At 48.2% G+C, this 24,888-nt stretch overlaps 1 protein-coding gene across 1 annotated transcript in view; it reads right to left on the bottom strand.

Annotated features, from left to right (window-relative positions):
- The window catches only part of LOC109892364 (ADP-ribosylation factor-like protein 15), a 68,953-nt gene that overhangs the window by 31,213 nt on the left and 12,852 nt on the right, over positions 1-24,888 (bottom strand). Inside the window, exons 2-3 of the mRNA XM_020484853.2 lie at positions 14,971-15,115; positions 14,626-14,685 (exon numbers count right to left, since the gene is read on the bottom strand). Of these exons, the coding sequence (XP_020340442.1) occupies positions 14,626-14,685; positions 14,971-15,115 (205 nt within the window). The remainder of the gene's footprint in view (positions 1-14,625; positions 14,686-14,970; positions 15,116-24,888) is intronic.

Here is a 24,888-nt window from a genome sequence, read left to right as displayed (position 1 = left end):
GTGCATGACACAAGTTATTTTTTCCTACAATTGTTTAGACAGATTATTTCACTTAACTCACTGTATCACAATTACAGTGGGTCAGAAGTTTACATACACTAAGTTGACTGTGCCTTTAAACAGCTTGGAAAATTCCAGAAAATTGTGTCATAGCTTCCTCCGCTTCCGATAGGCTAATTGACATCATTTGAGTCAATTGGAGGTGCACCTGTGGATGCATTTCAAGGCCTACCTTCAAACTCAGTGCCACTTTGCTTGACATCAGGGGGAAATTAAAAGAAATCAGCGAAGACCTCAGAAAAACAATTGTAGACCTCCACAAGTCTGCTTCATCCTTGGGAGCAATTTCCAAACGCCCTAGGGTACCATGTTTATCTGTACAAACAATAGTACGCAAGTATAAACACCACGCAGCTGGCATACCGCTCAGGAAGGAGATGCTTTCTGTCTCCTAGAGATGAACGTACTTTGGTGCAAAAAGTGCATATCAATCCCAGAACAGCAAAGAACCTTGTCAAGATGCTGGGGGAAACCGGTACAAAAGTATCTATATCCACAGTAAAACGAGTCCTATATCGACATAACCTGAACGGCCGCTCATGAAGAAAGAAACCACTGCTCCAAAACTGCCATAAAAAAAACAGACTACGGTTTGCAACTGCACATGGGAACAAAGATCGTACTTTTTGGAGAAATGTCCTCTGGTCTGATGAAACAAAAATAGAACTGTTTGGCCAGAATGACCATCGTTATGTCTGGAGGAAAAAGGGGGAGTCTTGCAAGCCGAAGAACACCATCCCAACCATGAAGTACGGGGGTGGCAGCATCATGTTGTGTGGGTGCTTTGCTGCAGGAGGGACTGGTGCACTTCACAAAATAGATGGCTTCATGAGGCAGGAAAATTAGGTGGATATATTGAAGCAACATCTCAAAACATCAGTTAGGAAGTTAAAGCTTGGTCGCAAATGGATCTTCCAAATGGACAATGACCCCAAGCAAACTTCCAAAGTTGTGGCAAAATGGCTTAAGGACAACAAAGTCAAGGTATTGGAGTGGCCATCACAAAGCCCTGACCTCAATCCTATAGACAATTTGTGGGCAGAACTGAAAAAAGCGTGTGCGAGCAAGGAGGCCTACAAACCTGACTCCGTTACGCCAGCTCTGTCAGGAGGAATGGGCCAAAATTGACCCAACTTATTGTGGGAAGCTTGTGGAAGGCTACCTGAAATGTTTGACCCAAGTTAAACAATTTAAAGGCAATACCACCAAATACTAATTGAGTGTATGTAAACTTCTGACCCACTGGGAATGTGATAAAAGAAATAAAAGCTGAAAGAAATCATTCTACTATTATTCTGACATTTCACATTCTTAAAATAAAGTGGTGATCCTGACTGACCTAAAACAGGGAATTTTTACTAGGATTAAAATGTCAGAAATTGTGAAACACTGAGTTTAAATGTATTTGGATAAAGTGTATGTAATCTTCTGACTTCAACTGTATGTCATGGACAGATCAGGTGTTTTGTCCACTCAGTGTATATATGTAACTTTAGACGAACAGAAAACATGACTACAAGCCAGTTTACCAGAAAACATATTGCATTACAATCACGTGTGACGATAACAGAAACCACATTTTCCACAAATGGTATGACATCATGCATGGTGTGAGATTAGTATTTTCAGATGCCTGAGCCACCCACTGACTGGCCTTCTGCTACCCGCCGACTGACTGGCTGTCTGCTACCCGCCGACTGACTGGCTGCCTGCTACCCGCCGACTGACTGGCTGCCTGCTACCCGCCGACTGACTGGCTGCCTGCTACCCGCCGACTGACTGGCTGCCTGCTACCCGCCGACTGACTGGCTGCCTGCTACCCGCCGACTGACTGGCTGCCTGCTACCCGCCGACTGACTGGCTGCCTGCTACCCGCCGACTGACAGGCTGCCTGCTACCCGCCGACTGACAGGCTGTCTGCTACCCGCCGACTGACAGGCTGTCTGCTACCCGCCGACTGACTGGCTGTCTGCTACCCACCGACTGACTGGCTGTCTGCTACCAACCGAATGACTGGCTGTCTGCTACCAACCAAATGACTGGCTGTCTGCTACCCATTGAATGACTGGCTGGCTGCTACCCACTACACGCCGGCTGGCTGGCTGCTACCACTACACGACGACTGACTGGCTGGCTGCTACCCACTACACGCAGACTGCTTGGCTGGCTTCTACCCGCTGACTGACTGGCTGGCTGGCTTCTACCCACAGACTGTCTGGCTGGCTGCTACCCACTACACGCCGACTGGCTGGCTGCTACCCACTACACGCCGACTGGCTGGCTGCTACCCACTACACGCCGACTGGCTGGCTGCTACCACTACACGCCGACTGACTGGCTGGCTGCTACCCACTACACGCAGGCTGACTGGCTGGCTGCTACCCGCTGACTGACTGGCTGCTACCCACTGGCTGGCTGGCTGGCTGGCTGCAACCCACTGACTGGCTGGCTGGATGCTACCCTCTGACTGGCTGGCTGGCTGCTACCCACTGACTGGCTGGCTGGCTGCTACCCACTGACTGGCTGGCTGGCTGCTACCCACTGACTGGCTGGCTGGCTGCTACCCACTGACTGGCTGGCTGGCTGCTACCCACTGACTGGCTGGCTGGCTGCTACCCGCTACACGCCGACTGGCTGCTACCCACTGGCTGGCTGGCTGCTACACACTGGCTGGCTGGCTGCTACACACTGGCTGGCTGGCTGGCTGCTACACACTGACTGGCTGGCTGGCTGCTACACACTGACTGCTACCCACTGGCTGGCTGGCCGCTAAACACTGGCTGGCTGGCTGGCTACTACCCACTGACTGGCTGGCTGGCTGGATGCTACCCACTGACTGGCTGGCTGCTACCCGCTGACTGGCTGGTTGGCTGGCTGGCTGCTACCCACAGACTGGCTGGTTGGCTGGCTGGTGTCTACCCACAGACTGGCTGGTTGGCTGGCTGGTTTCTACCCACCGACTGACTGGCTGTCTGCTACCCATTGAATGACTGGCTGGCTGCTACCCACTACACGCCGGCTGGCTGGCTGCTACCACTACACGCCGACTGACTGGCTGGCTGCTACCCACTACACGCAGACTGCTTGGCTAGCTGCTACCTGCTGACTGACTGGCTGCTACCCACTGGCTGGCTGGCTGGCTGCAACCCACTGACTGGCTGGCTGGCTGCAACCCACTGACTGGCTGGCTGGCTGCAACCCACTGACTGGCTGGCTGGCTGCAACCCACTGACTGGCTGGCTGGCTGCAACCCACTGACTGGCTGGCTGGCTGCAACCCACTGACTGGCTGGCTGGCTGCAACCCACTGACTGGCTGGCTGGCTGCAACCCACTGACTGGCTGGCTGGCTGCAACCCACTGACCGGCTGGCTGGCTGCTACCCACTGACTGGCTGGCTGCTACCTGCTACACGTCGACTGGCTACTACCCACTGGCTGGCTGGCTGGCTGCTACCTGCTACACGCCGACTGGCTACTACCCACTGGCTGGCTGGCTGGCTGGCTGCTACACACTGGCTGGCTGGCTGCTACACACTGACTGGCTGGCTGGCTGCTATCCGCTGACTGCTACCCGCTGGCTGGCTAGCCGCTAAACACTGCCTGGCTGGCTGCTACCCACTGACTGGCTGGTTGGCTGGCTCGTTTCTACCCACAGACGGTCTGGCTTCTACCCACAGACTGTCTGGCTGGCTGGTTTCTACCCACAGACTGTCTGGCTGGCTGGTTTCTACCCACAGACTGTCTGGCTGGCTGGTTTCTACCCACAGACTGTCTGGCTGGCTGGTTTCTACCCACAGACTGTCTGGCTGGCTGGTTTCTACCCACAGACTGTCTGGCTGGCTGGTTTCTACCCACAGACTGTCTGGCTGGCTGGTTTCTACCCACAGACTGTCTGGCTGGCTGGTTTCTACCCACAGACTGGCTGGCTGGCTGGTTTTTACCCACAGACTGGCTGGCTGGCTGGCTTCTACCCACAGACTGTCTGGCTGGCTGCTACCCACTACACGCCGACTGGCTGGCTGCTACCCACTACACGCCGACTGACTGGCTGGCTGCTACCCGCTGACAGACTGGCTGCTACCCACTGGCTGGCTGGCTGGCTGGATGCTACCCACTGACTGACTGGCTGGCTGCTACCTACTGGCTGCTACCCTCTGACTGGCTGGCTGGCACCTACTGGCTGCTACACTCTGACTGGCTGGCTGGCTGCTACCCACTGACTGGCTGGCTGGCTGCTACCCACTGACTGGCTGGCTGCTACCCACTGACTGGCTGGCTGGCTGCTACCCGCTACACGCCGACTGGCTGCTACCCACTGGCTGGCTGGCTGCTACACACTGGCTGGCTGGCTGGCTGCTACACACTGACTGGCTGGCTGGCTGCTACACACTGACTGCTACCCACTGACTGGCTGGCTGGCTGCAACCCACTGACCGGCTGGCTGGCTGCTACCCACTGACTGGCTGGCTGCTACCTGCTACACGTCGACTGGCTACTACCCACTGGCTGGCTGGCTGGCTGCTACCTGCTACACGCCGACTGGCTACTACCCACTGGCTGGCTGGCTGGCTGGCTGCTACACACTGGCTGGCTGGCTGCTACACACTGACTGGCTGGCTGGCTGCTATCCGCTGACTGCTACCCGCTGGCTGGCTAGCCGCTAAACACTGCCTGGCTGGCTGCTACCCACTGACTGGCTGGTTGGCTGGCTCGTTTCTACCCACAGACGGTCTGGCTTCTACCCACAGACTGTCTGGCTGGCTGGTTTCTACCCACAGACTGTCTGGCTGGCTGGTTTCTACCCACAGACTGTCTGGCTGGCTGGTTTCTACCCACAGACTGTCTGGCTGGCTGGTTTCTACCCACAGACTGTCTGGCTGGCTGGTTTCTACCCACAGACTGTCTGGCTGGCTGGTTTCTACCCACAGACTGTCTGGCTGGCTGGTTTCTACCCACAGACTGGCTGGCTGGCTGGTTTTTACCCACAGACTGGCTGGCTGGCTGGCTTCTACCCACAGACTGTCTGGCTGGCTGCTACCCACTACACGCCGACTGGCTGGCTGCTACCCACTACACGCCGACTGACTGGCTGGCTGCTACCCGCTGACAGACTGGCTGCTACCCACTGGCTGGCTGGCTGGCTGGATGCTACCCACTGACTGACTGGCTGGCTGCTACCTACTGGCTGCTACCCTCTGACTGGCTGGCTGGCACCTACTGGCTGCTACACTCTGACTGGCTGGCTGGCTGCTACCCACTGACTGGCTGGCTGGCTGCTACCCACTGACTGGCTGGCTGCTACCCACTGACTGGCTGGCTGGCTGCTACCCGCTACACGCCGACTGGCTGCTACCCACTGGCTGGCTGGCTGCTACACACTGGCTGGCTGGCTGGCTGCTACACACTGACTGGCTGGCTGGCTGCTACACACTGACTGCTACCCACTGGCTGGCTGGCCGCTAAACACTGGCTGGCTGGCTACTACCCACTGACTGGCTGGCTGGATGCTACCCACTGACTGGCTGGCTGCTACCCGCTGACTGGCTGGTTGGCTGGCTGGTGTCTACCCACAGACTGTCTGGCTGGCTGGTTTCTACCCACAGACTGACTGTCTGGCTGGCTGGTTTCTACCCACAGACTGACTGTCTGGCTGGCTGGCTGGTTTCTACCCACAGACTGACTGTCTGGCTGGCTGGTTTCTACCCACAGACTGCCTGTCTGGCTGGCTGGCTGGTTTCTACCCACAGACTGACTGTCTGGCTGGCTGGCTGGTTTCTACCCACAGACTGACTGTCTGGCTGGCTGGCTGGCTTCTACCCACAGACTGTCTGGCTGGCTGGCTGGCTGGCTTCTACCCACAGACTGTCTGGCTGGCTGGCTTCTACCCACAGACTGTCTGGCTGGCTGGCTTCTACCCACAGACTGTCTGGCTGGCTGGTTTCTACCCACAGACTGTCTGGCTGGCTGGTTTCTACCCACAGACTGGCTGGCTGGCTGGTTTTTACCCACAGACTGGCTGGCTGGCTGGCTTCTACCCACAGACTGTCTGGCTGGCTGCTACCCACTACACGCCGACTGGCTGGCTGCTACCCACTACACGCCGACTGACTGGCTGGCTGCTACCCGCTGACAGACTGGCTGCTACCCACTGGCTGGCTGGCTGGCTGGATGCTACCCACTGACTGACTGGCTGGCTGCTACCTACTGGCTGCTACCCTCTGACTGGCTGGCTGGCACCTACTGGCTGCTACACTCTGACTGGCTGGCTGGCTGCTACCCACTGACTGGCTGGCTGGCTGCTACCCACTGACTGGCTGGCTGCTACCCACTGACTGGCTGGCTGGCTGCTACCCGCTACACGCCGACTGGCTGCTACCCACTGGCTGGCTGGCTGCTACACACTGGCTGGCTGGCTGGCTGCTACACACTGACTGGCTGGCTGGCTGCTACACACTGACTGCTACCCACTGGCTGGCTGGCCGCTAAACACTGGCTGGCTGGCTACTACCCACTGACTGGCTGGCTGGCTGGATGCTACCCACTGACTGGCTGGCTGCTACCCGCTGACTGGCTGGTTGGCTGGCTGGTGTCTACCCACAGACTGTCTGGCTGGCTGGTTTCTACCCACAGACTGACTGTCTGGCTGGCTGGTTTCTACCCACAGACTGACTGTCTGGCTGTCTGGCTGGTTTCTACCCACAGACTGACTGTCTGGCTGGCTGGTTTCTACCCACAGACTGACTGTCTGGCTGGCTGGCTGGTTTCTACCCACAGACTGACTGTCTGGCTGGTTTCTACCCACAGACTGACTGTCTGGCTGGCTGGCTGGTTTCTACCCACAGACTGACTGTCTGGCTGGCTGGCTGGTTTCTACCCACAGACTGACTGTCTGGCTGGCTGGTGTCTACCCACAGACTGACTGTCTGGCTGGCTGGCTGGTTTCTACCCACAGACTGACTGTCTGGCTGGCTGGCTGGTTTCTACCCACAGACTGACTGGCTGGCTGGCTGGCTGGTTTCTACCCACAGACTGACTGTCTGGCTGGCTGGCTGGCTTCTACCCACAGACTGTCTGTCTGGCTGGCTGGCTGGCTTCTACCCACAGACTGTCTGTCTGGCTGGCTGGCTGGCTTCTACCCACAGACTGTCTGGCTGGCTGGCTTCTACCCACAGACTGTCTGGCTGGCTGGCTTCTACCCACAGACTGTCTGGCTGGCTGGCTTCTACCCACAGACTGTCTGTCTGGCTGGTTTCTACCCACAGACTGTCTGTCTGGCTGGTTTCTACCCACAGACTGTCTGGCTGGCTGGTTTCTACCCACAGACTGTCTGGCTGGCTGGTTTCTACCCACAGACTGGCTGGCTGGTTTCTACCCACAGACTGGCTGGCTGGCTGGTTTCTACCCACAGACTGGCTGGCTGGCTGGTTTCTACCCACAGACTGGCTGGCTGGCTGGTTTCTACCCACAGACTGGCTGGCTGGCTGGTTTCTACCCACAGACTGGCTGGCTGGCTGGTTTCTACCCACAGACTGGCTGGCTGGCTGGTTTCTACCCACAGACTGGCTGGCTGGCTGGTTTCTACCCACAGACTGGCTGGCTGGCTGGTTTCTACCCAGACTGGCTGGCTGGCTGGTTTCTACCCACAGACTGGCTGGCTGGCTTCTACCCACAGACTGGCTGGCTTCTACCCACAGACTGGCTGGCTTCTACCCACAGACTGGCTGGCTTCTACCCACAGACTGTCTGGCTGGCTGGCTGCTACCCACTACACGCCGACAGGCTGGCTGCTACCACTACACGCCGACTGACTGGCTGGCTGGTTTCTACCCACAGACTGTCTGGCTGGCTGGTTTCTACCCACAGACTGGCTGGCTGGCTGGTTTCTACCCACAGACTGGCTGGCTGGCTGGTTTCTACCCACAGACTGGCTGGCTGGCTGGTTTCTACCCACAGACTGGCTGGCTGGTTTCTACCCACAGACTGGCTGGCTGGCTGGTTTCTACCCAAAGACTGTCTGGCTGGTTTCTACCCACAGGCTGGCTGGCTGGTTTCTACCCACAGGCTGGCTGGCTGGTTTCTACCCACTGACTGGCTGGCTGGCTGGTTTCTACCCACTGACTGGCTGGTTTCTACCCACAGACTGTCTGGCTGGTTTCTACCCACAGGCTGGCTGGCTGGTTTCTACCCACAGGCTGGCTGGCTGGTTTCTACCCACAGGCTGGCTGGCTGGTTTCTACCCACAGGCTGGCTGGCTGGTTTCTTACCCAAAGACTGTCTGGCTGGTTTCTACCCACAGGCTGGCTGGCTGGTTTCTACCCACAGGCTGGCTGGCTGGTTTCTACCCACTGACTGGCTGGCTGGCTGGTTTCTACCCACTGACTGTCTGGCTGGCTGGTTTCTACCCACAGACTGTCTGGCTGGTTTCTACCCACAGGCTGGCTGGCTGGTTTCTACCCACAGGCTGGCTGGCTGGTTTCTTACCCAAAGACTGGCTGGCTGGTTTCTACCCACAGGCTGGCTGGCTGGTTTCTACCCACATACTGGCTGGCTGGTTTCTACCCACTGACTGGCTGGCTGGCTGGTTTCTACCCACTGACTGGCTGGCTGGCTGGTTTCTACCCACAGACTGTCTGGCTGGCTGGTTTCTACCCACAGACTGTCTGGCTGGTTTCTACCCACAGGCTGGCTGGCTGGTTTCTACCCACAGGCTGGCTGGCTGGTTTCTACCCACAGGCTGGCTGGCTGGTTTCTACCCACAGGCTGGCTGGCTGGTTTCTACCCACAGGCTGGCTGGCTGGCTGCTACCCACTGGCTGGCTGGCTGGCTGCTACCCACTGGCTGGCTGGCTGGCTGCTACCCACTGGCTGGCTGGCTGGCTGCTACCCACTGGCTGGCTGGCTGGCTGCTACCCACTGGCTGGCTGGCTGCTACCCACTGGCTGGCTGGCTGCTACCCACTGGCTGGCTGGCTGCAACCCACTGACTGGCTGGCTGGATGCTACCCACTGACTGGCTGGCTGCTACCTACTGACTGCTACCCTCTGACTGGCTGGCTGGCTGCTACCCACTGACTGGCTGGCTGGCTGGTTTCTACCCACAGGCTGTCTGGCTGGTTTCTACCCACAGACTGGCTGGCTGGTTTCTACCCACAGACTGGCTGGCTGGTTTCTACCCACTGGCTGGCTGGCTGGCTGCTACCCACTGGCTGGCTGGCTGCTACCCACTGGCTGGCTGGCTGCTACCCGCTGACTGCTACCCACTGGCTGGCTGGCTGGCTGGCTACTACCCACAGACTGGATGGCTGCTACCCACTGACTGCTACCCACTGGCTGGCTGACTGCTACCCACTGGCTGGTTGGCCGCTAAACACTGGCTGGCTGGCTGGCTGGCTACTACCCACAGACTGGATGGCTGGCTGCTACCCACTGACTGGCTGCTACCCGCTGACTGGCTGCTACCCGCTGACTGCTACCCACTGGCTGGCTGGCTGGCTGGCTACTACCCACAGACTGGATGGCTGCTACCCACTGACTGCTACCCACTGGCTGGCTGACTGCTACCCACTGGCTGGTTGGCCGCTAAACACTGGCTGGCTGGCTGGCTGCTACCCACAGACTGGATGGCTGGCTGCTACCCACAGACTGGATGGCTGGCTGCTACCCACAGACTGGATGGCTGGCTGCTACCCACAGACTGGATGGCTGGCTGCTACCCACAGACTGGATGGCTGGCTGCTACCCACAGACTGGATGGCTGGCTGCTACCCACAGACTGGATGGCTGGCTGCTACCCACAGACTGGATGGCTGGCTGCTACCCACAGACTGGATGGCTGGCTGCTACCCACAGACTGGATGGCTGGCTGCTACCCACAGACTGGATGGCTGGCTGCTACCCACAGACTGGATGGCTGGCTGCTACCCACAGACTGGATGGCTGGCTGCTACCCACAGACTGGATGGCTGGCTGCTACCCACAGACTGGATGGCTGGCTGCTACCCACAGACTGGATGGCTGGCTGCTACCCACAGACTGGATGGCTGGCTGCTACCCACAGACTGGATGGCTGGCTGCTACCCACTGACTGGATGGCTGGCTGCTACCCACTGACTGGATGGCTGGCTGCTACCCACTGACTGGCTGCTACCCACTGACTGGCTGTCTGGCTGACCGTATTGTCTATCGCAATTTATCTTTACACAATTCCTCACATCCTGTTTACTCAACTCCTTGTCAACTGTATTGGAGAAGGTCCCCCCCCTCTGACCTTCTTTTGGGGAAAGAGGTGTGCGTGGAGAGATGATGTGAGGAATTTAGCAAATATTAAATAGAGAAACAGCCACAGACTGACAGATCACACACAGCATGATGTCATCATCCCACTGACGGGAAACAGGCTGTGAGGAATCCCTCTGCTTTGAACTCCCATATCATCTCTCCTAAAGCCACGAACAGACCGAAAACATCTCAGAGACCAACCAAAAACATCTCAGCCAGACGAACCAAAAACAATACAATCCCTAGCAGACAGACACGACTACTGTCAGGGAGATAAAGACAGAGAGCCAAACAGAAACATTACCAGTGCTGCATGACCTGCAAACATCTCCCATATCAGATTCAAACAACACAGTCCTGTCTCCCTAACTCCCAGAGACACCAAATTATTCATTATTTATTGACGGAACTAAAAAGACAAAACAGGCCCCCCCCATCCTATCGACCACATCCGACTCTGACAAAATCGTCCAGCAGACATGGATTATGGTGGGTCTTTTCCTTAACATTTCAGCACATGCCTTCTTCGAAACATCGGTTTGGTCCCTACAGAATTTTTTGGGGGGAGTAGGCCAAATACACTGATTACAAAGTGTGCGACTTTGATCGTTTTTTCCCAAATTTATGGACTGTTACTTTGATGAACTATTATCTTGATGGACTGTTACTACCTGCACCATGTAGGTAACGGTCCTTTTTGGGCTGTCGGTCTCCAGCTCTTAACTGCCGGACGAGAGACTGAATGTTCCCAGCCTCAGGTAGCTTCCAAATTGGCACCCTATTCCCAAATTAGGCTGAATCACATCCGGCCCTGATTGGGGGTCCCGTAGGGCGGCCCACAATTGGCCCTGCGTCAGAGTTTGGCCGGGGTAGGCCATCATTGTAAATAAGAATTTGTTCTTAACTGACTTACCTAGTTATATCAAGGTTAAATCAAATACACAACTTTCTACCTGGTCAAAAGTACAGCTCTAAATAGGGAATAGGGAGGTATTTGGGACGTGGATTCAGAACAGCAGCTAGGGGAACCCTGTCTGGAACTAAGGGAGAGTCCCTGTCCACACCAATGATGTCATGTGGCCCACTCCCCCCACACATATACAAACAAACACAGAAAGCACTTACACATTACTGCCTCTCTGACCCAGACAGTTGCACACCCAGCGGGCGAGTGACATTTGAGTGAAAGTGTTAGCTACTTCATTTGCGTGTAGTGTCTATCTGACACGTTGCTTTCTGCATCAAAGTGGAGAAATAACGATGACTCATCTCTAGAGGTCGACCGATTAGGATTTTTCAACGCCGATACCGATTATTGAGGCCCAAAAAAGCCAATACCGATTAAATCGGCCTGTTTTTTTTTTTTTTTTTTTAATAATGACAATTACAACAATACTGAATGAACACTTATTTGAACTTAATATAATACATCAATAAAATAAATTTAGCCTCAAATAAATAATGAAACATGTTCAGTGTTGGAGAGGAAAGTAAAAGTGCAATATGTGCCATGTAAGAAAGCTAACGTTTAAGTTCCTGTCTCAGAACATGAGAACATTTGAAAGCTAGTGGTCCCTTTTAACATGAGTCTTCAATATTCCCAGGTAAGAAATTTTAGGTTGTAGTTATTATAGGAATTATAGGACTATTTCTCTCTATACCATTTGTATTTCATATACCTTTGACTATTGGATGTTCTTATAGGCACTAGTATTGCCAGTGTAACAGTATAGCTTCCGTCCCTCTCCTCGCTCCTACCTGGGCTCGAACCAAAAACACAACGACAACAGCCACCCTCGAAGCAGCGTTACCCATGCAGAGCATGGTCTCAGAGCGAGTGACATTTGAAACGCTATTAGAGCGCACCCCGCTAACTAGCTAGTCATTTCACTTCGGTTACACCAACATAATCTCGGGAGTTGATAGGCTTGAAGTCATAAACAGAGCAATGCTGGATGCACAACGAAGAGCTGCTGGCAAAAACGTACAAAAGTGCTGTTTGAATGAATGCTTACGAGCCTGCTGCTGCCTACCACCACTCAGTCAGATACTTGTATGCTCAGTCAGATTATATGCAATGCAGGACACACTAGATAAACTAGCAATATCATCAACCATGTGTTATAACTAGTGATTATGATTGATTGATAGTTTTTTATAAGACAAGTTTAATGCTAGCTAGCAACTTACCTTGGCTTATTGCATTCGCGTAACAGTCTCCTCGTGGAGTGCAACGAGAGGCAGGTGGTTATAGCGTTGGACTAGTTAACTGTAAGGTTGCAAGATTATAACCCCCGAGCTGACAAGGTGAAAATCTGTCATTCTGCCCCTGAACAAGGCAGTTAACCCACCGTTCCTAGGCAGTCATTGAAAATAAGAATGTGTTCTTAACTGACTTGCCTAGTTAAATAAAGGTAATAAATTAATTAATTAAAAACAACATTCAGCTAGCCAAGGAAAAAATTGATTAACATTGTTTTAGATGCCTTGGGGGTTCGTATACAGTTGAAGTCAGAAGTTTACATACACTTAGGTTGGAGTCATTAAAACAAATTTTTCAACCACTCCACAAATTTCTTGTTAACAAACTAAAGTTTTGGCAAGTCTGTTAGGACATCTACTTTGTTTACAGACAGATTATTTCACTGTATCGCAATTCCAGTGGGTCAGAAGTTTACATACACTAAATTGACTGTGCCTTTAAACAGCTTGGAAAATTCAAGAAAATTATGTCATGGCTTTACAAGCTTCTGTTAGGCTAATTGACATAATTTGAGTCAATTGGGGGTGCACCTGTGAATGCATTGCAAGGCCTACCTTCAAACTCAGTGCCTCTTTGCTTGACATCATGGAAAAATCTAAAGAAATCAGCCAAGACCTCAGAAAAAAAAGTCTGGTTCATCCTTGGGAGCAATTTCCAAACGCCTGAAGGTACCACGTTCATCTGTACAAACAATAGTACGCAAGTATAAACACCATGGGACCACGCAGTCGTCATACCGCTCAGGGAGGAGACGCATTCTGTCTCCTAGAGATGAACGTAATTTGTTGCAAAAAGTGCAAATCCCCAGAACAACAGCAAAGGACCTTATGAAAATGCTGGAGGAAACGGTTACAAAAGTATATATATCCACAGTAAAACGAGTCCTATATCGACATAACCTGAAAGGCCACTCAGCAAGGAAGAAGCCACTGCTCCAAAACTGCCATAAAATAAGCCAGTCTGCAGTTTGCAACTGCACATGGGGACAAAGATTGTACTTTTTGGAGAAATGTCCTCTGGTCTGATGAAACAAAAATAGAACTGTTTGGCCATAATGACCATCGTTATGCTTGGAGGAAAAAGGGGGAGGCTTGCAAGCCGAAGAACACCATCCCAACCGTGAAGCACGGGGATGGCAGCATCATGTTGTGAGGGTGCTTTGCTGCAGGAGGGACTGGTGCACTTCACAAAATAGATGGCATCACGGGGCAGGAAAATTAGGTGGATATATTGAAGCAACATCTCAAGACATCAGTCAGGAAGTTAAAGCTTGGTCGCAAATGGGTCTTCCAAATGGACAATGACCCCAAGCATACTTCCAAAGTTGTGGCAAAATGGCTTAAGGACAACAAAGTCAAGGTATTGGAGTGGCCATCACAAAGCCTTGACCTCAAGCCTATAGAAAATTTGTGAGCAGAACTGAAAAAGTGTGTGTAAGCAAGGAGGCCTTACAAACCTGACTCAGTTACACCAGCTCTGTCAGGAGGAATGGGCCAAAATTCACCCAACTTACTGTGGGAAGCTTGTGGAAGGCTACCTGAAACGTTTGACCCAAGTTAAACAATTTATAGGCAATTCTACTAATTGAGTGTATGTATGTAAACTTCTGACCCACTGGGAATGTGATGAAAGAAATAGAAGCTGAAATAAATCTCTACTATTATTCTGACATTTCACATTCTTAAAATAAATCCTAACTCCTGTCTTAGGTCCTTACTGACCTAAGACAGGACATTTTTACTCTGATTAAATGTCAGGAATTGTGAAAAACTGAGTTTAAATGAATTTGGCTAAGGTGTACGGGGATATTCTGACATTGCTGGAGTGTGTATAGCCAGGGTTATGTTCAGTTACCACGGAATGGGAGAAAACTTTTTGAAACGGAGGAAGTCCCATCTATACTTGTCCAACAATTACGACCCATTGCTTTTTAAAATCGTTTTGCCCACTGAACTAGAAAACGTGAGTACCCAAACAACTTCAACAATGTGTTTCCATCATGAATGAAAATAGGTGAAGGAATTACCTCCGAGTTCCTTCACATTTAGAATGGCATTCTGGAATGGAACAGCTTTGATGCTAAAACCTAGAAAACAGAATGACATGTAAAGCTTCACAGAGATATGGCAGACCTTGCTTAATAAGAGGCAAGAGAAAGGTGTTCAGCACGTCTTCAACACATGTAGGCCTGAAGCACATGTATGTGTTGTGAAAGGCTAATAACTCTGTTCTTTCAGCAGGTAGGGAAGATGTCTGAATGCTCACCACATAACTACTGAAGCTTAAATGTGATAGAAAAGTGATATAGGCCCAACTGTGTAAAGAGCATTTGGACTTGAAAAGTGATTTCTTCTGGTGAAGGGAGTCTCACCCGTAGTTGGCCCGATGTTGTCTGTGGCTTCACTGCAGAGTCTGGAGAGTAGACTGGTCTTCCCCGAGCCTGTGAGTCCAATACACACCAGGTCATACTCTGGTCTGGGAGTCGGTGGTCCTTTACAGCACAGTGTCCTGAAACACTGGAGGTAGAAGGGAGAAACGGATGAAGAGAAGATGGACACAGAGTGAAAGAGAGAGTGGGAAAGAGAAAAGGATATGGAAGATGGGGTGGAGGGGTGGAGAGAAGAGCTGCAGAGTTAGAGTAATAACAGGTCTGATGGCCAGAGCTAGAGTATCTGTGGAATCTGTGCTTTCGTGTTTGGATTCTACACCCACTGATCTACTCTGTGACACTACTGACGTCTGTTCTGCCACCGAGTACGCCACTCGCCACTCTAGAGACGTCGGGCAGGGTCACATCTGTTAACTCCATCTGTTTCCAGCCAAAGATCATGTAAGATCTGGAGAGATCTTGTGACACACACAATCCTGTGAAGGGGGGGGGGGGAGACCTCTCTCCTCTTCGCTTTCATTTCAATCCTGTGACACACACACAATCCTGTGACACACCATACGTCTTTGAACTTATATAGCCAGTGTGCTAAGAGAGGATGCATTGAGGTACCATAGTATTAGTACAGGATGTTGTGAGTGAACGTGAACCTCCAGATGTGTTATGCAACATGGTCCAAGTCATTGAGGGACTGTTGCGCCGTCAACATGGAAGATCAAAGAAACCTCAATAGGGGCCTCCTATTGAAATAGAAACCAGGGAAGCTGGTCATGGTCTCACACCCAGTCTCATACACATGGTCTCGCACACAATAAGGGCCCCATGGTGGTTATGTCATGTTTCTACACAACAAGCAATGTGCACCAGGTCTCTGGTCCTTTTAGTAGAAACAGATCCCAGGTTCCTCACCTCTATCTGGGTGCTGATAAAGGAAATGACATGGGTCTGGTCAGCTAAGCAGTCTCCTGCTCATAGAAGAATCATCAGATGTAAAACTGTAAGCTCAACTCGAACCAGTAGCATGCGCTGCTCTATATAAACAATAGCCCACTGATCTCCCCTTGCGGAAGGAGATAAGACAAGACTAGCCTTTCATGTTGCACAGGTGTTGCACCGGATAAACATGTTCATCATTGGTACCAATTACAGACCTGTGTGTGTAGCCTAGCAGAGTCTGAAATAGCATCTTAAACAAATTGATCTTAACATTACATACACAGGAACAGACAAAAAAAGGTAGGTCAGGTTGAGAAAGTCGACATCGGTATACCATTCTCAGACGATGAGTGATAACAGCACAGACTCGGGGACAGTGTACTCCACCCATTGACTACCCATTGACTACTACACCATTACATGGGAAGAGACTGCCCTCTGGTGGTGATTTTAATTATTTAGAATACTTAATATTAGGAAGCTGTTCCTAATATTTAGTATACTCAGTGTATAGTGCTTTTTCTCACATCACTATTATGAGATGGGTGATGGCAGGACCAGTCTGGCACATAATCTCCTAAATATTACATGTTTATAAAGTAGTTCTAAATAAGATGGCAGGCTGCTCAGCTCTCATGACGTAGGACTAAACCACGTTGTTACAAAGCAGACACAAGATGGTTGACAATACTAACGTTTTCAGAACAAATAAAACAAAAAATTCAAAACTAGACAAATTCTGATCGTCAACTACACGGAATTAGTTCAAATTTCCATCTTGTGAATTTGTTCATTATTTCAACTTCACCACCAGGTGGCATGTGCCAGCAAGTTCCTTCACTACTGCTCACGGCAATTTTTCCCTTTCCCCGATTGAAAATTTCAATAGCCTACAAGATTAGATGACCAAGCTCCACTAGCCCTATATGGCAAGTTTCCAAACAAATATACAACTTGACAATGTTTGTATTTAGGAACTCATGGAGAAAATGAGAGTCGGGGGTAAGGAGCATGACCAACAGCTTGAACCAGTCGATCAACAGCCATGACTCCTAACTGAGTGAGTCCTTGCAGACTCCTACTGCAGCCTTGCTATAAGAGATGGTTAGGAGCAACAAGACACACGCACATGTAAAATGTTGGTCCCATGTTTCAGGAGCTGAAATACAAGATCCCAGAAATGTATATATGCACAAAAAGCTTATTTCTCTCAAATGTTGTGCACATCCAGGACCAGTCAAAAGTTGACACACCTACTCATTCAAAGGTTTTTCTTTATTTTTACGATTTTCTACATTGTAGAATAGTGAAGACATCAAAACCATAACACATATGAAATCATGTAGTAACCAAATAAGAATTCAATCCAAATATATTTTAGACTCCTCAAAGTAGCTACCCTTTGCCTTGATGACAGCTTTGCACACTCTTGGCATTCTCTCAAACAGCTTCATGAGGAATGATTTTCCAACAGTCTTGAAGGAGTTCCCACATATGCTGAGGACTTGTTGGCTGCTTTTCCTTCACTTGGAGGTCCAATTCATCTATATAGAGGCCAGGTCATCTGATGCAGCACTCCATCACTCTCCTTGGTCAAATAGCCCTTACACAGCTTGGAGGTGTGATGGGTCATTGTCCTGTTGAAAAATAAATGATAGTACCACTAAGCGCAAGCCAGATGGGATGGCATATTGCTGCAGAATTCTAAATAACAGCCTGGAGGTGTGATGGGTCATTGTCCTGTTGAAAAATAAATTATAGTACCACTAAGCGCAAGCCAGATGGGATGGCATATTGCTGCAGAATTCTAAATAAATTACAGACAGTGTCACCAGCAAAGCACCCCCACACCATCACACCTCCTCCTCCATGCTTCACGGTGGGAACCACACATGCAGAGATTACCCGTTCACCTACTCTGCGTCTCAAAAAGCCACAGCGGTCGGAACCAAAAATTTCAAATTTGGACTCAGACCTAAGGACATATTTCCACCGGTCTAATGTCCATCGCTTGTGTTTCCTCTCCCAAGCAAGTCTCTTCTTATTATTGGTGTCCTTTAGTAGTGTTTTCTTTGCAGCAATTTGACCTTGAAGGCCTGATTCACACAGTCTCCTCTGAACAGTTGATGTTGAGATGTGTCTGTTATTTGAACTCTGAAGCATTTATTTGGGCTGCAATTTCTGAGGTTGCCAACTAATGAACTTATCTTCTGCAGTAGAGGTAACTCTGGGTCTCATTCCTGTGGTGGTCCTCATGAGAGCCAGTTTCATCATTGCGCTTGATGGTTTTTGCGACTGCACTTGAAGAAACATTCAAAGTTCTTAAAATGTTCCAGATTGACCTTCATGTCTTAAAGTAATGGACTGTCATTTATCTTTGGTTATTTGAGCTGTTCTTGCCATAATATGGACTTGGTCTTTTAATAAATAGGGCCATCTTCTGTATACCACCCCTACCTTGTCACAACATTGATTGGCTCAAATCCATTAAGGAAGGAAATTCCACAAATTAATGTTTAACAAGACACACCTGTTGAATTGCATTCCAGGTGACTACCTCTGGAAGCTGGTTGAGAGAATGCCAAAAGTGTGCAAAGCTGTCATCAAGGTAAGGGGTGGCTACTTTGAAGAATCTCAAATCTAAATTTGATTTGTTTAACACTTTTCTGGTTAATGCATGATTCCATGTGTTATTTCATAGTTTTGATGTCTTAACTATTATTTTACCATGTAGAACATAGTAAAAATAAAGAACAACCCTGGAATGAGTAGGTGTGTCCAAACCTTTGACAGGTACTGTATTTGTTTACATCCCTGTTAGTGAGCATTTCTCATTTTTATTTCACCTTTATTTAACCAGGTAGGTAGTTGAGAACAAGTTCTCATTTACAACTGCGACCTGGCCAAGATTTAAAAAAAATAAAAAGCAGTTTGACACATACAACAACACAGAGTTACACATCCTTTGCCAAGATAATCTATCCACCTGACAGGTGTGGCAAATCAAGAAGCTGATTAACTTCTTATGGCTGGGGGCGCTATTTTCACGTTCGGATGAAAAGCGTGCCCAGAGTTAACTGCCTGCTACTCAGGCCCAGAAGCTAAGATATGCATATTATTAGTAGATTTGGATAGAAAACACTCTGAAGTTTCTAAAACTGTTTGAATTATGTCTGTGAGTATAACAGAACTCATATGGCAGATGAAAACCTGAGAAAAATCCGTCCAGGAAGTGGGAAATCTGAGGTTTGTAGTTTTTCAAGTGATTGCCTATCCAATATACAGTGTCAAATTTGGTCCGATTGCACTTCCTAAGGCTTCCACAAGATGTCAACAGTATTTAGAACGTTGTTTCAGGCTTCTACTGTGAAGGGGGAGCGAATAAGAGCGGTTTGCCTCAGGGGTCTGGCTGAAAACCATTAGTTTAGTCAAGCTCTGTTCCTTTTCATTTCTAAAGACAAAGGAATTGTTCGGTTGAAACATTATTGAAGATTTATGATAAAAACATCCTAAAGATTGATTCTATACATGGTTTGACATGTTTCAATGAACTGTAATAGAACTTTGACTTTTCATCTGGACTTAGTTCTCGCGCATTGTGCATTTGGATTACTGGACTAATTGCGCAAACAATAAGTGTTGGTGTGCTTTTGCCGTAAAGCTTTTTGAAATCTGACACAGCGGTTGCATTAAGGAGAGGTATATCTTTAATTCTATGCATAACACTTATATCTTTCATCAACGTTTATGATGAGTATTCCTGTAAATTGATGTGGCTCTCTGCAAAATCCCAGGATGTTTTGGAGGCAAAACATTACTGAACATAACGCGCCAATGTAAACTGAGATTTTTGGATGTAAATATGAACTTTATCGAACAAAACATACATGTATTGTGTAACATGAAGTCCTATGAGTGCCATCTGATGAAGATCAAAGGTTAGTGATTCATTTTCTCTCTATTTCTGCTTTTTGTGACTCCTCTCTTTGGCTAGAAAATGGCTGTTTTTTGTGACTAGGCGCTGACCAAACATAATCGCATGGTATGCTTTCGTCATAAAGCCTTTTTGAAATCGGACACTGTGGTGGGATTAACAACAAGTTTCTTTAAAATGGTGTATAACACTTGCATGTTTGAGGAATTTTAATTATGAGATTTCTGTTGTTTGAATTTGGCGCCCTGCACTTTCACTGGCTGTTGTCAAATCGATCCCGTTAACAGGATTTCAGCCATAAGAAGTTAAACAGCATGATCATTACAAAGGTGCACCTTGTGCTGGGGACAATAAAAGGCCCCTCTAAAATGTTCAGTTTTGTCATAACACAATGCAAGTGTGCAATTTGCATCCTGACTGCAGGAATGTTCATTTCTCTACCATAAGCCAACGTCATTTTAGAGAACTTGGCAGTATGTCCAACCAGCCTCACAACCGCAGACCACGTGTATGGTGTTGCCTGGGCGAGCGGTTTGCTGATGTCAACGTTGTGAACAGAGAGCCCCATGGTGGCGGTGGGGTTATAGTATTAGCAGGCAATGAACACAATTGCATTTTATCAATGACAATTTGAATAGAAAATAATACCATGAAGATATCCCGAGGCCCATTGTGAGCCCCATTTTTTAAAAGGTATGTATTCCCAGTCATGTGAAATCCATAGATTAGGGCCTAATGAATTTATTTCAATTGCCTGATTTGCTCATATGAACTGTAACTCAGTAAAATTTACTGAGTAAAATTTTGTTCAGTATACATTTAACTAACAGATGGTAAGAATCTCTGGATTAACTTTTGCCTCGATTTGGCAGTCTCGTCCAGACCATCATGGCATTTGTAGTTCTTTAGCCACAATAGCAGTTAATTAGCATTTCATTTTTTTTTGGGGGGGGGGGTAAATATATTGATAAAAGTCCCCCTGTCCTAGAGATTTACACGATTATCAAAAGCCTACACAAAACACAGCCCTTATTGTAAGTGTTTCTAAAATTCCCTATGGGAAAAATAAAAATGTCCTGTTTGATAGCTAGGTTTTATGGGTAATATGACTCATTCTGTGGTAGTCTATTCAAGTCAAGGCTGAGAGACATTTTGAGCATACCAATGAGTTTACCAGTCAAATTACCAGGGTGGGGTTCAGAAACCCTTCACAGCTAGCACATTTGGTTCGTTGGAAGTTGTGGGAATGTATGTTTTTGGTTCTGGGAACGAAGCCATACGTTTCCTTACAGTTAAAACGGTTTTTTAATGTAACCTGTTTTGGGAATGTACTTTTTTTTCTATGGTTCTCTGATAGTTTTCCTGGAAGGTTTTATTAAAAGTTCTGACAGCAGAAATGATAGGTTACTTGAGAGTAATTAAATAATGTTCTGAGAACATTTCAATAAGACTTAATAAACACTGCTAACTTAGTTTAGGTTAACTGTTTTGAACTCCAAGCACAGATATGACACATGGAAATTAATTTGCTTAGGCATTAATCATGCAAACACATTTTTTTATTTTTTATTGTGGCATGGCATCAGTGAGATTCAAACCTATAATCTTCTGCTCATCAATGTAATTAGTCCACTGTGCCACCAGGAAGCTAGCATGCCATGTTTTTTTAACACATATAAAGCTGTTCATTTTAGTCTATTCAAACAGACCCCATTTCAAAGGAATCAAGCACTCATTAAGATCAGTTAACAAGATATACGATAGAGTTTTGTTGATGCTGAGAATGAAATGTATACGTTTTAAAATAACATTCTTAGAAAGTTCATTGAATATTACCAATGTTTTGTGGTTTTTGTGGAAAGTTTTAATGTTCTGAGAACAGGACTTTAAATTGAACCATGAAGAAACCTGTAGAAAGCGTTATGCTGAAGTACAAAAATTACAACAGAAGAACATTGTTTCTTAATGTTCTGGGAACAATTTAAAAACATTACTTTAAATAGAACCATGAGGAAACTTTATGGGAAGGTTGTATGCTATATAACAATAGGACAACAATGATCTCACCAAACTCGAAGAAAACATATGGTTCTCAGAACGTTGTGTGTTAGCTGGGTTCTATGGATTATATATCTATGTGAGGTCACAACAAGCTCTTCGATATTTGGTGCATGTGCTGCCCAAATTCAGTCAGTGTTTAGACTGGAGTGAATATATAATTTTGGAAACATTTCAATTTGTCAGGGGGTGCTGCAGCACCTTCAACAACCCTACCTCCCACGGCTATGTCTCTGTCCTATTCTTAGCTGGCTGCTTGCTGTGACATGAGAGAGCCATATCTAGCCTATTCTTAGCTGGCTCTGAAAATCCCCCAGAAAGAAGGAAATGGAGGAGAGTGAGATTACTTCCATGTCATCGGAGCGGATGACACCAGGCTATGTTATGGAAGCATTTTTACCTCCTCGCTGACAGAAAACCGCTGCCTTGAGGACAGACAGCGACCATACTGCAGGTAGGGACTGAGCTCTCCCTGAAACTTCATAATCAACATCAAAACACCTAGCTCATAAAATCTTTTTAGGCCTAACATTGGGTTTTAAAGTTAGTTTTATTTTCGTTTTTTTTTGTCCTATGCAATCAAGTTTCTCTTAAACTTAGTTCATAAAAACAATGACATTGCAGTTCTAAAGGGAAATGCTACCCATCCCATGTCCCCATTTGCAGCTAGTGAACTTTGTTCTTTAGTTATTAAATACTGACACCTTGCTGGTTAGGTTGATCCTAAGACTGCTGAACAATGAATCAAATTACAATTAATCAAATCTATGCATAGTCAATTTACCCCTACCTACATGTATAAATTACCTCAACTAATCTGTACCCAGCACATTGACTCGGTACCGGTATCCCCTGTATATAGCCTTGTTATTGTTCTTTTATTGTGTTACTTTTTAGTTTATATTTAATAAATATTTTCTTAACTCTATTTCTTGAACTGCATTGTTGGTTAAGGGCTCGTAAGCATTTCACTATTGGCCCACACCTGTTGTATTCGGAGCATGTGACAAATAACATTTGATTTGATTCGAATAGAGCAAAGCCAGACTTAGGCTCACTCTTGTAGTGGCTGTGGGTCATTTTCTACACCCTCCCACACAATCTCTGAATGTGGAAGATACTGTACCTTTGTCCAATATATTACCCAATAAACTTCCTTATCATGTAAAGATGTGTTCGCTTTGTGTTGATAGAAAAGATAGCAAATGAAGAAGGTTTCAGTTTGCCTCATTAATAACGCAGTACATTTTTACCACTGAACAAACACCACACATTGCAGGTGGGGGAAGAGCATCACTGAATCAGAACTAGTCTGGCGCCATACTGTCTGTGCTGTAGCAGACAACTATTCATTATACATCATGGAGTTTGTTGTTTGGTTTGTCGATGAACCATAGACCGCAATGAGTGAACAAAGAGAGGTGTTAGCTAGATACTGAAGCAGAAACAGACTGGACCACTAATGCAAAGCTAAAGGTGTAGAATCACAACAGGAAGTTGCCCACTGTGACCGAGGTACCCCGTATTCTGGTCACGATGGTGGGTAGTGCCAAGCCAAGGCCAAAGAACCCGGCCTGCTGGACAGGACAGGGGGAACAACAGGAAACAGGCAAGGGACTGTGAATTGGAAGTTGAAAAGAAAGAGTGGCACAAACAACCAAACTGCGGAAGTGCACAACTGGTCTTGAAAACAATAAAAAGACTACACAAATCCACCACACATGGAAAACCATACCAGAGATGGATAAAGCACTTCAACCTATACTGGGTCTAGATCCCTCTGGTCTTCTGTCAATGGACACATCATCAATATTGATCTATAGCCTTTAGAATCTTTACGAGAAAGATGCCTTTCTTTCTCACCTGCCTGAAAGAGATGATATCTCAGCGATACCCTACCCCAAGACAATCAGGAAGTCTGTACATTACTATGCCATCTTACCCAAGAGACATGGAGAAGTGTACATGAGGACATTAGCCCACATTACTCCTCTAATCATCTCCCTCTCACTCTCTACACAGTGGTAAAGTAGAGTGCTAATGCAACAGAGAGCAGGAGGGATTTGTTTCATATTTCAGGAGGTTAGGACAAGTGTCAGACTCTGCTAAGAGCTAAGCTGTGAGGTGGTCCCCTGCTGTCCACAGCTCAGAGGCCGACTGTTTGGTTTGGCAGAGAAAGCTAGTGTGCGACCCAAATGGAAATCTAGGTGGCCCGGGTCAAAAATAGTGCACAATATATAGGGAATAGGATGCCATTTGGGATGCAACCCTACAGTCCCTTTTTCTCCCTGGCCCTGCATTCAGACTGTGTAAGCTAAGGCTGAAGGCTCAGTGCCTGCTAATCTATGATCGTAATACAAATTCCAACCAACACACACAGAATACTGTTCATGAGAGGGTCAATCTTGAGCTAAATCTGAAGCTCGTCAGATGAGTAAAACAGAAGCTGTTCACGACATGGGTTTGATTAACCTTCGATTAAGTCTCAAATATCCTTATGAATGTAATGACCAGTCAGTATGGGATTCAGGCTACCTCCTCCACCCAAGTCTCTCCCACAGCCACACAAGTCCGGTAAACATGGCTACCTCCACCCTGGTTAGTGGCACAGATCACTGAGAAACAGAAAGCGGACATCAATCAATCTTCGCTTCCCCTAACTCAAAATGGACCATTCAGATTGGCTCATTCCAACCCATTCACACATGGTCATTGGTTTGAACCCAGAGCCAACTTGGGGAAAAATCTGTCTTTGTGCCCTCGAGAAAGGCACTTAACCCTAATCGCTCCTGTAAGTGGCTCTGGATAAGAATATCTGCTAAATGGCTAAAATGTTAATGTAAAAATGTTAAGGCCCTCGTTTCCCAGAAGGCCTTAGGGGTGGTTGCCATGGCGGTATAAAGGCACGGTCATTCTCAGCTGAACAACTGAACTGTGGGTTATTCCCCTAGTCGAGGTGAAATGACCGACTG

Source organism: Oncorhynchus kisutch, linkage group LG6, assembly GCF_002021735.2.
Source record: "Oncorhynchus kisutch isolate 150728-3 linkage group LG6, Okis_V2, whole genome shotgun sequence".
Classification (NCBI taxonomy): domain Eukaryota; kingdom Metazoa; phylum Chordata; class Actinopteri; order Salmoniformes; family Salmonidae; genus Oncorhynchus; species Oncorhynchus kisutch.
The sequence above is the reverse complement of the archived record's forward strand: the minus strand, read 5'-3'. Positions and strand labels throughout refer to the sequence as shown.